Source organism: Phoca vitulina, unplaced genomic scaffold (assembly GCF_004348235.1).
Source record: "Phoca vitulina isolate PV1807 unplaced genomic scaffold, GSC_HSeal_1.0 scaffold10, whole genome shotgun sequence".
NCBI lineage: Eukaryota > Metazoa > Chordata > Mammalia > Carnivora > Phocidae > Phoca > Phoca vitulina.
This window is the reverse complement of record NW_022589713.1, coordinates 46,748,902-46,766,684: the sequence shown is the minus strand read 5'-3', so window position 1 is coordinate 46,766,684 and position 17,783 is coordinate 46,748,902. Positions and strand designations below refer to the sequence as shown.

Genomic DNA, 17,783 nt, shown 5'->3' with positions numbered 1-17,783 from the left:
TCTCTCTCAAATAAATAAATAAAATCTTAAAAAAAAAAAAAAAGAACTGAGGCATTAATTTCACCAGCAGCTAACAGTGTGGCTAGAGATGGCTGACACCTGTATGTATTGTCCCCCACCCCCACCCTCTTCCCCTCTAGCAGGTTCTAACAAATCTCTTGTAAGTAAATCTCAGAGTCTGTTACCAGGGGATCTTGATGTGTGATATACAGTATGTTCTTTTCCATGTTTCTATTATTAACTTATCTGTGTCTTTATATTGAAATCACATGCCTTAAAAACAACGTATAGTTGGATCTTGTTTTTCCATTCATCATGACCATCTCTGCCTTTTCACCAGAGTATTTAATCAATTTATATTGAGTGTAATTTTGATATGATTGGGTTTAAGTCTACCACCTTGCTCCTTGTTTTCTATTAGTCACATTAGTTCTTTGTTCTCTTTTCTTTTCATTGCTGTCTTCCTTTTGATTACTTGAGTTTTTAGGATTGTATTTTATATCTTCTAATGGGACTTTAAGTTAAATCTTCTGCTTTATTGTTTCTTTTTTTAGTGGTTGTTCTAGCTATTACAATATGCATCCTTAACTTATCACAGTCCAAATTGAATTAATGTTCTACTATACATATAATGTGAGAACTTTACAGCAGTATACTTCCATTTCCCAACTCTTCGTCCTTTGTGCTATGATTATCATAGATTTTACTTCTTTGTATGTAAAAACTCCACAATTTATGGTCATGATTTTTGTTTTAAGCAGTCAATTTGATTTTTTAAAAAAAGATTTTATTTATTTATTTCAGAGAGAGAGAGAGAACATGCAAGCAGGGAGAAAGAGCAGAGAGAGGGGGAGAGAGAGAATCCCAAGCAGACTCTGTGCTGAGTGTAGTCTCCAACCTGGGGCTCGATCCCACAACCCTGACTGAAATCATGACCTGAATTAAAATCAAGAGTTGGACGCTCAACTGACTGAGCCACTCAGGGGCCCCAACAGTTAATTTGATTTTAAAGAAATTAAGAAAGAAAAAAAAATAGTCTTTCACATTTATCTGCATATTTGGGAGCTCTTCCTTCCCTCTTGTATATCCATCTGGTATAATTTCTTGAGCACTTCTTATAATACAAGTTTGCTTGTAAAGAATTTTCTCAGCTGTTCTTTTTCAGAAAATGTCTTTGTTTGCTTTTGTTATAGATAAATGCTTTCTCTGCATTTTTTAGTTTGTTTCAGCATTTTAAAGATGCTGTTCCATGAAGTCATTATTTTTGTTTTCTGCATATAACATGTCTTTTTTCTCTGGCTGCTTTTTAAGGTCTTCCATGCTGTTGAGAAGAATAAAGTGGCATACTTTCAATTCTCAAGGGACACTTTGAAGAGGATGGGCTGGAGTGCCACAGTCTACCATGGAATCTACTACTGGAAACTCAGTCCCCTTCCCATGTGGTATTATTTTAGTCTGAAGAGCTCAGAGTGGGATAAATGTAGAGTTAAGGAATACAGAGTCTCCAAGATTGCCTGGATGTTGAAGGAGCATGGGTCAACTTCTGTGGGTAAAGGTAAAAGTTTTCCTAAAGATCGGTAGAGATTTGCAATGTAGAAGCTAGAAGAGGATGCTCCAGCAGAGTGGTCTTTATGGACAGAGATAAGGGAATAAGATTAAGGTCTGGGAATGGATAATTTCAAGTTATATCCTATCAAGGATATAATTTTTTAAAAATTTTTTTCTTTTTTATTTTTCAAAGTAATCTCTACACTCAACATGGAGTTTAAACTCACAACCCTGAGATCAAGAGTCACACACTCGTCTGACTGAGCCAGCCAGGCACCCCAAGGTTATAACTTTTGAAGAGTTTTTTTTCCTTAAACTGTGGTAAGAGTTGTATTTAGCATATAGTTTTTTTGTTTTCATTTGGGAATATAGTTGACATACAGTGTTACATTAGTTTCAGGTGTACAACTTGGTGATTTGACAAATTTATATGTTATATACGTTTAGCACAAGTGTAGTTACCATCTGTCCCATTATATAGCTATTACAGTATCATTGACTGGATTCCTTATGCTGTGCCTTTTATTCCCATGACCTACTCACTCCGTAACTGGAAGTCTGTATCTCCCACTCCCCTTCACCTGTTTTGCCCAATCCCCCGCCCCCTATTTAGCATATAGTTTAAATTTCTTCCTTTAATATGCCATAATTCTTTTAGTGTTTTCCAGTCTGCTAATGCATTTGATAAGTCTGCATGTCTTTTTTTTTTTTTTTTTTAAGATTTTATTCATTTATTTGAGAGAGAAAGTGTGAGAGAGAGAAAGCACGAGAGGAGGGAGGGTCAGAGGGAGAAGCAGACTCCCCGCTGAGCGGGGAGCCTGATGTGGAACTCGATCCTGGAACTCAGGATCATGACCTGAGCCGAAGGCAGATGCTTAACCGACTGAGCCACCCAGGCACCCCTGCTAAGTCTGCATGTCTTGAGTAGGGCTGTAATGGAAGGAAATGAGAGCTGGGTCCATAAGGATATTTGATATCTCCCCCAAATGCAACTTGTTTTTCTCCTCCCTCCTGATTCTCATCCTACAAAGTCCCTTAGAGGTATAGCATCAAGGTACCCAGGGAGACTGCAGTCCTGATTTCCAGACTGAGACCAATAACAATAACAAATGAAGAGCGTTCTCATGGTGGAGTGGGATTTAGGAGAGACTTTAAGAAGAACCTTGGAAGATCAAGGAACACTCTATTTCCCCATATTTACTTAGAGGGAGTTGTCCCTTAGGGGAAAAGGAAAAGCTATTATCTGGGTTACATGAATTTTATAATATAATCTGAGAGATCTATAATAACATATATACTTGTGACTGAATTTTAACTTTGCTTATAATTAAATGGAAATCAAAATACCATGTTATCTTTTTATTGTCAAAAATTTTTTAAAATATAGAAATGGGGGGGTGCCTGGGTAGCTCAGTCAGTTAAGCGTCTGCCTTTGGCTCAGGCAATGATCCCAGGGTCCTGGGATCGAGCCCCACCATCAGGTTCCCTGCTCAGTTGGGAGTCTGCTTCTCCCTCTCCCAAGCCCCTCCCCCCTGCTTGTGTGCTCTCTCTTTCTCCAATAAATAAAATCTTAAAAAAAATGGAACTGGGCATTTCCACTGTGGATAGAAACATAAATTGGTATTGGGGCACATGGGTGGCTCAGTCAGTTAAGTGTCTGCCTTCAGTTCAGGTCATGATCCCAGGGTCCTAAGATTGAGCCCTGCATCAGGCTCTCTGCTTAGTGCGGAGTCTGCTTCTCCCTCTCCCTCTGCCCCTCCCCTCTGCTCGTGTTCTGTCTTTCACTCTCTCTTTTTCAAATAAATAAATAAAATCTTTAAAAAAATAAAAAAAGAAACAAATTGGTATTCATTTTGGAGATCAAGTTGGCATTAACTATACATAATGAATGGATTCTTCAACTACCTTTCTGGGAATCCATTATTTTCCACAGAAACATACACAAAAGTACACAAACATATTTATAAAGTTGTTCACTTTAATATTGTTTAATAGCAAAAACTGGGGAGAAGTGAAATATCCATTAACACATGGAAACCGAGACATCAATCGTAAATACTTTATCCATAGTATAAAATACTATGCAGTCATTAAAGTGACTGAAATACAGGTACTGATTGGAAATGATATTCATGGCATGTTAATTGAGAAAAGCAAAATGGAGAATATGTATGATCCATTTTTAATAAAACAAATTAAAATTAAATTAATGAAATAAATTAAAACTACAAATACATAGATAATTACATTTACACATCTCTATATTTTCATTAACACAGAAACAAAATGGAAAGAATACAACTAAATTATTAATAGGGGTTATTTGGGGGGATAAGATCATACAGTTGACCCTTGAACAATGCGGGGGTTAGGGGTACCAACCTCCCGCATAGTTGAAAAATCTGTGTGTAACTTTTGTCTCCCCCAAAACTTAACCAATAATGACCGGCCTACTGTTGACCAAAAGCCTTATTAAACAGTCGACTAACATGTATTTTGTATGTTATATGTATTATAGACTGTATTCATACAATAAAGCAAAGAGAAAAGAAATCATAAGGAAAATACATTTACAGTACTGTATTGTATTTACTGAAAACAAAATCCATGTATAATTTCACCTGTGCAGTTCAAATCTGTGTTGTTCAAGGGTCGACTGTACTTTTGTTTTTGTTACAGTGAGTATATGTTACTCTTGTAAGAAAAGATAAAAATACAGTGTGATACATACATTAAAGCTTGTAAGATTGAAGTTGTAGAGAGGGGAGCATGATTAAGTCCACTGATGTGTGTGGGGTTTTAGGGATGGTGTTAGGAAATGCTTGAAAGGGAAGATGACATGTGGGCAGCATTATCAAGGATAGATAAGAAAGGTGGAAAAAGAAGAAATGTACAAAGTCATGGAGGATTATAAGTATACTAGATTCATTAAGGTGTTCAAAGCTACTATATATAACCTGGGGACTAAAAAAAGAAAGGTAAGGAGGTATACAAAAGCCGGATGTGCAAGGGAACCACAAGTCAATTTGAAATTTCTGGAGGTTTCAAGTGTGAAGTATGGAGAGGGGTAGTGAGAGAGAAAGCAGGAGCCAAGCTGCTAAGGGTTTCTTGTACTCCTTGGGAATTTGAATAGTGTCCTGCAGAACAAGGAGGTCACTGATGGGGTTTTGGCAGGACAGTAACATCAGCTATATAGAAGATTGATTGGAGAGAAGCCAGTCTGGAAGCTGGAAGATCATTTAAGCGGTGAGATGTAATGAAGATTGAAACTAGCTAGTGGCAGGGTGAATAGGAAAGAGAATGGATTTGAGAAATATTTCAGAGTAAAAGACAGAGGGCTTGGTGATTTGCTGGATATGGGTGAAGAATGAGAGGAATATTTTGACTAACTTCAACAGTTTTCACTTGGGTAACTGGGCAGATGGAGCTGACACCAGCCAAGGCAGAAAATACAGATGGCAAAGCAAGCTTGTGAAGAGGAGAAGATGCAAGAGGGCGAGAAGAAACACAGAAGGGGCAAATCGGGATGGTGATGGTAGGGGGTGTAGTAGGAGATGATTTCAGTTTCAGACAAGTTGAATTGAGGGGCCTATGCACTATTAAGAGAAACTGTTCAGTAGGCAGCTGGATGTAGTAAGACTAAGTAATTCTGCAGAAATTTAGTGTCAGGCCCTGTACCAGGCACTGGTTGAGTTGTATAACAGCCATGGTTTTTGCCCTCCCGAACCTGACATCCTAATGAAGATGGTATGATCTGGAGCTCAGGGGAGAGGGTCTAGGCTAGAGCTCTCAACACAGAGAGGGAGAGTGTTAAGAAGAGAAAGAAACTCTTAGAATTTTTAAGTATCATTTACTATGAACTATACTCTAGGCACATCAAACTTCGCGACATTCCCATGAAATATTACTAAAATGTTATAGATGAGGAAAACGAGGGGCAGAGAATTGAGACTCAGAGGTCACAATCTGGCCTTTGGGCTGAATTTTATTCTAAGAGCTGTTTCGCTGCAGTGATTTAAAAATACCTCTGGATGAGTTTGCACTACCCAGTTTGTTACTTTCCCTAATTCTCCATTGTCTTATACCATTTGTGTGTCACTCATAATCCTTCTGCTCCCTTCAGGCATTTGACTTTGTACTATGTGGCCAAAGGTCACAGTGCTACTACTTTCTTGGTAAATATGTAGGTGTTCACTATGAGATAAGAGAGGACTTGGCCCAGCTGTCAATGCGGTGTTCAGACTAGGCCCTGTTCTGGCTCTACTACATTTAGGGATCAGGCTATGGAATCTTACAGAGGAACTTGCTAATAAATAAAATTTGCTAAAATGTGAAGATCAGCATATATTCTCTCAGGTTCTGATACACGAGGCAATGTGAAGCAATTTGGTATAGCATGCAGAGGTAGTTGCTGAGATGGATATGGGGGTTCACAGATGGCCCAAGTTCGGGGTGTTGGAAGAATTAAGCACATAAACATTAAACTCTCTAGGATGATTGCAGATGCAGACGCTTGGACCCTTTGGAAATTTGTGTATTCCATCAGCTGTGAATTCTTTTAACATCCCCAAGGACTTGGCACTTTAATAAGGACTTTGGAATGAATACGTGAAAATATACGATTTCGGTTAAATGAAAAATACAGACAGATGTCCAAACGGTTGAGATTTTACAATATCGTCCTGAAACGTCTGGACCCTGGAAGTCTGTGTCAGGCACTTCTTGAGACCTCTGGAAAAGTCCAGGGAAGGAAAGACGGCCCCTCTGGGGAGTAGTAGGAGTACCAGGCACTGAAGATGCAGACTCTTAACTACAAATACTGAACAAAAGTACACTATCCTTCAGAGCGCAAAGCAGGTTCCCTGGATACCCGCCTTCTCCCACCCCAGGCGCTCACACACGCGGCTCTTCACGGTGGGCCTGTCCACCGGGCCGTCCTTAATAGAAGCAGCACCCTCCCCGCAGGACTCTGCAGTGCCGAAGTGCGGGTGTGCGTCACTGCAGGGCTCACACCAGCCCTCGCCCCAGCTCGGAGGGCAGCTCCGTACGCAACGAACTGGAGCAGCGCGGAACGCGGCCTATTACTCGCCGGTGCCGCGTTCGGGCGCGACACCCCGAGCGCGCATGTGCCGGCGCGACTTCGTGCTTGGCCCCTCCGGCGCTCCGTAGAGCTCCCTTGGCGAGCTCCACGTAGGCCGCGCAGGCGTCTTTGGCACACCGTTCACCTGCTGCCGTTGTCGCCGCCGCCGCCGCCGCCGCCGGGGCTGGATGGGGGGCATAGGCCAACCAGTGGCACCCAGAAGAAAGAGACGCGGCGGCGGCGACGCCGACACCCGCAGGACGAGTGTCTCGATCCGCCCGCGAGCCCAAGGAGGAGGCGGTGAGGCCCGGCCCCTACGGTCCCTGGTGTAGAGAGGCCGCCGTCGCGCCGCGGCCGGGTCTCCCTGGGCGCTCGCCCTTCAGGTCTCACACTCAGGACTCCGCGCTGCACCATGTTCAAGAAACTGAAGCAAAAGATCAGCGAGGAGCAACAGCAGCTCCAGCAGGCGCTGGCCTCGACTCAGGTACTATGGCCGCTGCTCTCGTCTAGTTCCCGACACCCCTTGACACAGCTTCGGGGGCCAGGAGGAGGGAAGGTTCTTCCGTGACCCTTGACCTGAGAATCTCCCCCAAACTCCGGACTGGGAATGAGTCCAGGGTGGCCCGGGTCCTCACTATTGGGGACCCGGGGCACCCATCCCCAAACTCCATGCAGGAGAGTGGGAGGGGGTGGCCGGATCCTTGGGGACGTCTGACCTCTAGTTTTCCCCCAGCGCACGACCCTGGCCTGAGAATAAGTTAGAAGGTCTCCGATCTTGCATGACTTTTGACCCCTATCGAAGGTTCCCCCACCCATCCGAGACCCCAACTCAGGAGTGAAGGCGGGATGGGAAAACCTGGGTCCCTTGCAATATCTGACTTCTTGTCTGAAGTTCCCTCTCCCATCATGACCCGAGATTGAGTACGGAGGGGTCTGAATCCCTCTAGACTCCCGACCCGTTACCGGGGTCTAATGTCAAACCGTGGTGCAGAGGTGCGGGCCGAGGGTCGAGCCATTCCAGGCCAGGCTGCCTGCCGGGGCGTTGGACCTGAAAGAGGTGGCAGTGTGGCCAGCGTCCAACTCCCGAGGCTGTCACGAGTTAGTCACTTCGCATAACTTGGTTGATCCCGGACGGGCGTAGGGACAGACATTCTGAGGCCAAGCCGGGGTTCTGCCTATCCCCAGACGGGCTTCTGCTTCTTCAAGAGTCTTGTTCAGTTTGTTTTTTCATGAATGCTGTTGCTTCAGGAAATGACAGTTTCTAGGAAAAAGGGGGCGTGTTAGCAGTGTTAATTTAAAGAAACAGTCTGCTAGACACCAATGAGAATGTGTGTTTTGGTGCTCGCAGCACTTGTCTCTTGAGCAAAGATGAGGGCTTCTGCTAAATTTCTTCCCAGCCTTTCTCAGTCTCAACAGACTGAGCAATTCTCACTCTCTCAAATTTTAGAGTTTCTGTAAGAAAGGCTGAGTTTTAATTAATTTGGAGACATTTAAAAGTAATTTTAAAAACACATTTTTCTTATACAGCTTTTAAACAACTGTTAAGCAACTAACAACTATTAAATCAACTATTGCATTAGAACAACTGTCAACTATAAATTGAAGTTGTTCTCTTAAAAGCTAAAGCTCATGTAGAGTAAAACTGCTTGAAATATATTGGAATATGACACTGAAAGCTTGTTCGTTCTCCTAAGTAAAATGTAAATAGTGATTAAAATTTAGATAGTAAATACCTTACTTTTCATACTATTTACTGCCAGCTTTTCTACCTTTACAAAACACATTTATTTAAGAAACAAAAACCTTAAGAGTGAGGTAGAGATGAGGAATGTGGGGAAACACCATGTTGGCGAATGTGAAACAGTTACATTTGGGAATGTATAAAATATCCAAGATTCCACCTCTAGAAATTTATTCTAAGAAAGTTTAGGATGGGGTGTCTGGGTGGCTCAGTCGGTTAAGTGTGTGCCTTCGGCTCAGGTCATAATCCCAGGGTCCTGGGTTCCAGTGGGGCATAGGGCTCCCTGCTTAGCGGGGAGTCCGCTTTTCTCTCTCCTTCTGCTCCTCCCTCCTGCTCATTCTCTCTCACTCTCTCCCGCTCTCTCTCTCAAATAAATAAATAAAGTCTTTAAAAACAGTTGAGGATGTATTAAAGATTTAACCTCATGGATTTTTATTTCAGTGTTGTTTTAATAGGTAAAAACTGGCTAAAAATAGAAAATTGATTAACAGGTTGTTTAAGATAGTTGGTTATTATGCAGCCTTAAACAAAAGCCAACATTTATTGGGCTCTTACTATGTGAGAGGCATTTTGCTTTGTATTTTACACGGATCATTTTATTTCTTACATACACCAAAGAGGTAGATACTCTTATAGATGGAGTGAGGTTCAAAGAGATTAACTTGCCTAACACACCTTTTGTTAGAACCTGCAGGAAAGTAATAATAACATGCAAAGATATTTGTGTTAAAGGACAGATTAAGAAGCAGCATGTCAAGTGTGATCCCAGTTTTGTGGGGAAAAAATATGATATAAAGTATTTATGTATTTTTAATTTTTTTATTTTTTTTAAGATTTTTTATTTATTTGAGAGAGAGAGAGAGCACAAGCAGGGGGAGCAGCAGAGGAAGAGGGAGAAGCAGACTCCACACTGAGCAGGGAGCCCGACGTGGGGCTCTATCCCAGGACCCCGAGATCATGACCTGAGCTGAAGGCAGACGCTTAACAGACTGAGCCATCCAGGCGCCCCATATGTATATAAAGTATATTTATATACAGGCAATGAAAATAGTTTAAGAAGGAAGTGCTCATGAGATATCATGATTGTTTTTCTTATAATGTTTCATTTTTCTTCATGAAAATGAATTGATTTTGTGCATTAACAGAGAGAGGTAGTTTTTAGAATAGTAAAAAAGTTAACGAGCTGACTAACGTATTAGGTGAGACAGTGCATCTGGATCAAATAAAATCACTTTGTGTATAAAAGATTTAAAACTTTGACAATTATGTATAATATGTATATCAAGAAGGTAAAAGTTAAATTATTAGTGATCATCTACTCATAGAAACTTGATTCTGTTCTGGTCTCAGATCTTCAGCTATTATGAATCCTTCAGGATGAGAAGTTCTGGATTATTGTTTTCAAAGTTAAAGATTTTTTTTCAAGGGTGAATTAAAAAAACAAAAACCCTTTTTTGATGACAATCCTTTTGCAACAGATTACACGTATCCTTATCTTCTTAAGCAAAGGATCTTGAATTTGTATAATATTATCATTTCTTCATTTTTGAGTATAAATTATTTTGTTTTGAAGGCACAATGCCTCAAGAATTTACCTGGGTGTGAAAGACATTTCCCTTTTTTTTTTTTTTTTTTTTTAAAGATTTTATTTATTTGACAGAGAGAGTGAGAGAGCACAAGCAGGGGGAAGCAGTAGAAGGAGAGGGAGAAACAGGCTTCCCGCAGAGCAGTGAGCCCGATGCGGGGCTCGATCCCAGGACCCTGGGATCATGACCTGAGCCGAAGGCAGACGCTTAACTGACTGAGCCACCCAGGCGCCCCAAGACATTTCCCTTTTACCCACTCAAGAGGATTTGTTTGTTCTTGGTCTATTTTTTGTAATTTTGTAACCTCTGTGTCTTTCTTGTCTCTGCCTTTGAACTGTTGTGGGCTTTGAATCAAGATACATAAGCAGCTTATTTTTTTTAAGATACATAAACTTATACAATTTTGTGTGAAATAAGGGCAAGTACCTGAGGGATTCTTTAGCACAGTGTAGTGTATTAATACAAATTTTGAGTGTTTGGAGGCCTTTGTGTGCATACTTTCTGTTTCTTAGCTTGCTTTTCATAGGTGTGGTGGCCTGAGAGGTATTTTTCCAATAGATTGAGTTGTCAGGCATAGATAATTCTGGGATAAACCATTTGCATCACAATATTTGTAAAACTTTCCAGCAAAAATAATAATGATATAATATAGGGTTCCTTAAGGGTTTGAAAACATTCAATAAAAACAAGAAATAGCCTTCTGATATTCCCCAATCACTTCTATTTGGTTGGTACTAAGATTATTTGCACCTTTCCTTGGCAAATGTTTTAAGTAATTATTTATTCAACACTGATGATGACTTGAAGCCTAATCACTAATTAAAAATGAAGTTAAAAAATTTTTAAATAAAGGTTCACTTAATTATTATTATTATTATTAGTTTATTTATTTATTTTTTAGAAGTAGGCTCTACGCCCAGTGTGGAGTCCAATGCAGGGCTTGAACTCACGACCTTGAGATCCAAACCTGAGCTGAGATCAAGAGGGGGATGTTTAACTGACTGAGCCACCCAGTGCCCCCACTTATATTATTATTATTATCATCATCATCATCATCATTATTTATTTATTTTATTTTAGGAGAGAGAGAGGGAGAGTACATGCATGAGGTGGGGCAGGGAGAAGAGGGAGAGAGAGAATCTTAAGCAGGCTCCACACCCAGCACAGAGCCTGACCCAGGGTTGATCTCAGGACCCTGAGATGAAATCAAGAGTCAGAAGCTAAACCGACTGAGCCACCTACGCACCCCACTTACATTATTTTTTTAACAATGAGTATCTATTTTGGATTCTTAAATTCCTATGTGGTGTCTGTCTCAATTGGATGGGGGCCCCCCAAATGTGGGGCATTCCTGATCAGGTGGGGGCCAGTGGCATGGGCGGTGAAAGGATTCACACAAGGCAGAATAAAGGAGATAGAAGTTTATTGAATACACCTCAAAGGAGTGGTTGGCAGGACAGCAAAGCAGACTGCAACGAGGCAGTGAGTGGGGGCTATATTTAAAGCAGGAAGGTGAGGACATATGGGGACGTAGGGAATTTTCCCTTTTTTGGTAACTGTTCCTGGTTGTAAGTAGCCCATTGGTCAGTTAGGGCCTATGGATATTTTGAGGTGGGTTGCCTGATGGGCCTGCCTGTATTTAGGTAGGTGGTCACTGTAGGCCTTTTTGCCTTGATCAAGTTTCTGTTGCTGAAGCCTGTTGTCTAAAAGCAGTCTTACAGAATGAATTGGATAAAATAAACATTAAAAAATAATATAGAATACCTTGTAATTGGGATATATGTAATACATAAATAAAAATGTATTTTTAAATTTTATTTATTTAAGTAATTGCTACACCCAGTGTGAGGCTCTAACTCATGACCCTGAGATCAAGAGTTGCATGCCCCTCTGACTGAGCCAGCCAGGCACCCCAGCATAAATAAAAATATTTTTAAACATTTTTAGCCTTTTTCAAATATTACCAAAACTTAAAAGTACAGACACAAATGGACAAATACTGTATGATTCCACTTATCTGTGGTACCTAGATTAGTCAAATTCATAGAGACAAAAAATAGAATGGTGGTTGCTAGGGGCTGGAGAGAGGGGGAAGTGGGGAGTTATTGCTTAATGGGTAGAGTTTTGGTTTGGAAAGATGAAAAAGTTTTGGAGATAGATGATGATGATGGTTGCACAACAATGTGAATAATTTAATACCACTGAACTATAGACCTAAAACTGGTTAAAATGGTAACTTTTATGTTATATATATTTCACCACAATAAAAGAATTAAAAACAGCAGAAAGTGGGACTCCAAAATAATAGTTTATGTAATAGAAATTTAAAAAAAATGCACAGATAGCAGGGAAAAGAGTCCCTTTCTGAAGGAACATAGCCTTATTGTAAATCCATGTTTACTAAATAATTACCCTCCATCTTGAAATTGGGGAAACCATAATTCCCAGGGAGAACATTAATATATAATAATCTGTATTTTGACCAGTAGCACATAGTGGCTGTTGGTAATTCGTTAGATAGAATGTGCATTAAGTTCTCACGTTTTAAGTAATAAAATAATCCTAGTTTATGGGATTAAAAAAATGTGCTATGAAACTTGAATAGAGTACTGGTCATACAAAGTTCTTTCATCTCCTTCTTAGTTTGATAGAGCTAGAGGAAAAGTTCTAAGAGAAGTTTTGTCTTTCTAGCTTTTGGGGTGAATTAACCCAATTTGTTAAATTGTGAGGTTCAAAGATTCCAGGACATGGATGTAATTTTACACACCTCAATTTTACATCCCATGGAAACTGTGGGAAAATTCAAAGGGTATCCTGCAGGGTCCAGACAAGAGAGCAAGGCTGGAAACTGATGTAGAATTCAGTTAATGTGTTAATAATGAAGGTCAGGGCTCTAAAAGTATAGGATTTTAACCAACAGAGGTTGGTTCCTTCACCTTCTAAATCACAAGATATTAATAAGACATTCTCATTTATTTATGGAATTCTAGGTGGGAAATATTCCTTCAGACTGTTGAGCGTCTTTCTCCTCATCTTCCAGCATCATGTGTTGCAGATGAGAAGTCTAATTCCAAACCTGTTCTTTCTTCATTGGTAGTTAACCTGATGTTTGAATCTTCTCTTCTTCCCTTGATTTTAGGAAATTCCCAATTTTCTTCTTTTAATTCTTTGTTGTTGTTTTTTGCCCCCCCCCAAAATCTTATTAATCTTTCTGGACAAGTACTTTGTGTATTCTAACTTTCTTTTTATATATTCCTTTTTTCCTGTTTGTTCTATTGTTTTGAGAGATTTCTTCAAATTTTATTACTAGAATAAATTTATTTAAATTATTAAATTTATTTTAGTAATCATATATTTAATTTCTACAAATAATAACAGTAGTAAACATTTGTTGAGTATTATTAATCAGGTACTTTTCTTGGTTGTATTGCATGATTTCTAAATTGAAACATGAAATAATATAACATATGACTTGTATTATCCCCATTTTACAGATAAGAAATTGAGGCTGAGGGAGGTAAAGTAACTTGTCTTTGGTACACAGTTAATCAGTGGTAAAGCTGAGATGAACTTAGGTAGTGTGGCTCAGAAGCCCATTTTTTTAACCACTGGGCTTATACTTGTTGCTTTGTTTTACTTTTTAGTAGCAGCTTATGTTTGTTTAAAGAAACTAGAGCTTATCAAAACTCTGGGAGGATAAGCATTATATGGTGTATATATATATATATATATATATATATACACACACACACACACACACACACATATTTAAGTTCTGTTTCTTGATTTATCTGATTTTTTGGGGGTCACTTATTCTTACTGGTCATCTTGGTTTTTTGTTTTTTGTTTGTTAAGAACAATGTCTTATGATTGTTGGTTGTTCACTTATATTTATGAAGTCCTGGTGGGTGATTTATTTTGCTAACTGACATGGGTTTTCTCTGCTCTTATGTGCCTCTCCCCTGTGTGGAGAGTGGTTAGGAAAGGGAACAATCAGAGGATTCCTCTCTGCCAGCCCAAACAAGGAGGGTCTACCTACTTTGAAAGGTGACCGTATAATTTATCATGCAAACATCTTGAGAAGGAAAGGGGACACTACTTCTAATAATGATCTTGGAACATAAACGGGCATAAACTGGGTAAGACTGGGTTGCAGTGGGCAAACTCAAGTGTATTGTTACCCTGCTACTTTGTGGTACCAGCCCCCACTTTTGAAGATCTAACTCCTACAGGGTAGGTTGCTTATTATTTTGCAGTTACTTTTGTCTGGAAATATGTTTGGTTAGGAGGCGGCTGACCTCCAGTACCTTTTTGTCATACAAACCCTTAATCCCTGAGAACAATAATGAGAACAGTATCTCCCATTCTAGTTCTCTAAACCTGTGATTTTTCCCCCCCATTGGAAGAATTTGCTGCTGCTGCTTCAACCTTCTGTGCAAATTTGGTGTTACAGCTACCTTTGTCCTGATTTCTCCACCAATTTGAATCCTTTTGCCTTCGATTCTACAGAAAATGTCATTATCTTTTCTTTTCAAAAGTTTTATTTATCCATTTGACAGAGAGAGAAAGAGCACAAGCAGGGGGAGCGGCAGAAAGGGAGAAGCAGGCTCCCCGCTGAGCAGAGAGCCTGACATGGGCCTCCATCCCAGGACCCTGGGATCATGACCTGAGCTGAAGGCAGATGCCTAACTGACTGAGCCACCCAGGCGCCCCGTCGTTATCTTTTCACTGTTGATGTTCTCTGTCTTATTCTTGAGTTTTAACTAATCTATGTTTTTCTACTTTTTTTTTTTTTAAACTTTCATTTCAATGGGTTTGTAGGAGGGAGAGGAGGCAAACAATAGTATTCAGTCTACATTCTTGTACTGGAAACCTAATCATTGTGATGTATTTAAACATAAGTTCAGGGGCACCTGGGTGGCTCAGTCGGTAAAGCATCTGCCTTCGGCTCAGGTCATGATCCCGGGGTCCTGGGATCGAGTCCCTCATCGGGCTCTCTGCTCAGCAGGGAGCCTGCTTCTCCCTCTCCCTCTGCTGCTCCCCCTGCTTGTGCTCTCTCACTCTTGCTCTCTGTCAAATGAATAAATAAGTAAAATCTTTTAAAAAAACAACATAAGTTCATCTTCTGAAATATTTGACTTTTATTTATTTTTTCAAAAAAGATTTTATTTATTTATTTATTTGACAGAGAGAGAGAGAAAGCATAAGCAGGAGGAGTGGCAGGCAGAGGGAGAAAGAGAAGCAGGCTCCCCACTGAGTAGGGAGCCCGACGTGGGGCTCGATCCTAGCACCCTGGGATCATGACCTGAGCTAAAAGCAGACGCTTAACCGACTGAGTCACCCAGGCGCCCCTAAAATATTTGACTTTTAAATTATAAATTTTCAACAAGTGTATATTCCTTAGATTGTAAAGATATTATCTGATTTTTCTATCTTATTTATTTTGTAGAATCACTTGGTTGGGTTAGCATATACCATGTGATTGGCCTTGAAATACTCTGTTAACAATAGCTAGTGTCTGAAGTGTTGAGAATATCAGTGCACTTATTATTCATTATCAACCATCTTTTAATCTGTATGCCATGTTTTAAATTTTATTGGGTCTCTTGTATTGAACATACTAAATACTTACGATTTTGATTAAAATTTTAAATAAAATTTTGCTTTTATTTTTATCAAAGTAATATGTTACATGGTTTTAAAAGGTGAAGTACTACTGAAAGGATATTATGCAAAAAAAACATTGTCTGCTCCAACCCTCCAGTCCTGTTCTCCATGTTCTCAACATTTTGTTTGCCCAGATATTTAAATTCATATTTCTTTTTTTTTTTTTTTTTAAGATTTTATTTATTTGACAGAGAGAGACACAGCGAGAGAGGGAACACAAGCGGGGCCAGTGGGAAAGGGAGAAACAGACTCCCCGCTGAGCAGGGAGCCCTGTGCAGGACTGGATCCCAGGACCCTGGGATCATGACCTGAGCCAAAGGCAGACACTTAATGACTGAGCCACCCAGGCATCGCTTAACTTCATATTTCTAATAATAAGCTTTTGTTGCTTTGCTCTTTGTTGAGTTGTACATTATAAACCATATTTACTGATTTCCTGCGAAGGTAGATGATTTTGGGAGCATTGCTCCATTGTTTTCTGCTTACAGTGTTGCTATTGAGAAGTCCATTGTCATTCTGCTGCTTTTTTCTTTCTAGAGATTTTAGGATCTTCCCTTTACATCTTGTTGTCTGAAATTTCATGGTAAATATGCCCCGTATGGATTTCTTTATGCATTGTGCTGGACACTCAGTGGGCATTGTATGGTGCCACTCCTGTGCTTAAATTCTTCGAAACTTTTACATATTGTTTCTTTGATAATTCCCTCCCCTTTATTTTTTCTCTTCTCTTGAGCTGCAATTTGGTAGCTTTTGTGCCTTCAGGATAGGTTCTCTTTTTTTCTTTTTTTACCATTTATGTTCTGTTTTGGGTTTTTGTTGTTGTGTTTTGGGTTTTGTTTTGCTCTACTTTTGAGAGATTTCTTCAACTTATTTAACTCTTCAATTGAGTTTTTAATTTTGGCTATTTTATTTTAAAATTTCTAAGGGCTGTTTCTTACTGTCTTTTCCTTTTTCATAGCATTGTTCTTGTTATACAGATATAATATCTTTTATCTCAGGATAATGGTGATTTTTTTGAAGTTTTCTTTTAATCTTTATTGTTTTGTTTTTTCTAGTTTTTGTGTTTTTGGTTGTTTTTTGGCTCACTTTTTTACTCTGGAAACTTTATTGCATGCTCTGGGCTTCCCATTCATATTTAAGGGTGAGGCACTAAAAATCTGGTGCTACTTGGAAGTAGCATGTGACAGAGACACTGGGGTTCTCTACTGGGTTATTATTGGGGGAAATATCTTCATGCTGGTAACCACAAGTCTGGAGGTCATTTGGTTTCTCCAGAGAAGCACAGTGTGCTTTGGAGAAAGGGTGAGGGGGTTATAAGCCAAGCTGCCAGCCTTCTGGAAGCAGGGCTGATTGACTGTGCAGATACCACTTAATCCCACTAAGGTTAGTCATATACTTTGCCCTTCACTCCTATCTTACTGTGCTTGGTTTCGCCCAGTTTGGAGCCTTATTGGCTCCCAAAAATAAACCTCTGGTTCTTCAGAGGCTCTGAAAGGTTGGACAGGGACCTGGGGATCTTTCAACCAGTCTTCCTGTTTTTGGTCTTGTCTCTTCACTTTTGCATCTTGTGTTATATTTTTGTTTTAAGTCCTAAGTCTTTTCATGGTTCTGGGGAGAAAATAGGCTTGCTTCTCATCATTATTCTCTTTTGTAGCTCCTTGGGGTTGTAGTGTTATCAATTGTGTTAAATCCTTTACTATTCTTCCATTCACACCAATCTTCTGAACATTGATTGAAATTTTTTTCTTTTTTTTTTTAAAAGATTTTATTTATTGAGAGAGAGGAGAGAGAGAGAGAGTGAGCAGTGGGGATGGGCAGAGGGAAAGGGAGAGGGACAAGCAGACTCCCTGCTGAGCAGGGAGCCCGATGCGGGGCTCCATTTCAGGACCCTGAGATCATGACCTGAGCTGACACTTAACCAACTGAGCCACCCAGGCTCCCCTGGTTGAAATTTCTTAGCTCTTTGGGAGGCAGAGAAAATAGGAGCATATACTCCATCTGCCATGTTTAACTGGAAGTTTCCTTAAATTACTTTTGGGTGAGTGGATTTCACTATATTAAAGGGCTGATTTTGAGGTAAGCATTTATAACATGAACAGCAATATTTCATTTCCAGTACTACTATTTTAGATGTCAGGATGCAGAAGGTGATTTACGAAGG

At 39.9% G+C, this 17,783-nt stretch overlaps 1 protein-coding gene across 9 annotated transcripts in view; it reads left to right on the top strand.

The window, feature by feature from the left end:
• The first annotated feature begins 6,757 nt into the window (after positions 1-6,757).
• The window catches only part of GOLGA4 (golgin A4), a 128,099-nt gene continuing 117,073 nt past the window's right edge, over positions 6,758-17,783 (top strand). For all 9 annotated transcript variants that reach the window (XM_032409007.1, XM_032409010.1, XM_032409006.1 and 6 more), the window contains exon 1: positions 6,758-7,112. In XM_032409007.1, coding sequence (XP_032264898.1) covers positions 7,041-7,112 — 72 coding nt within the window. In that variant the 5' untranslated portion in view covers positions 6,758-7,040. The remainder of the gene's footprint in view (positions 7,113-17,783) is intronic.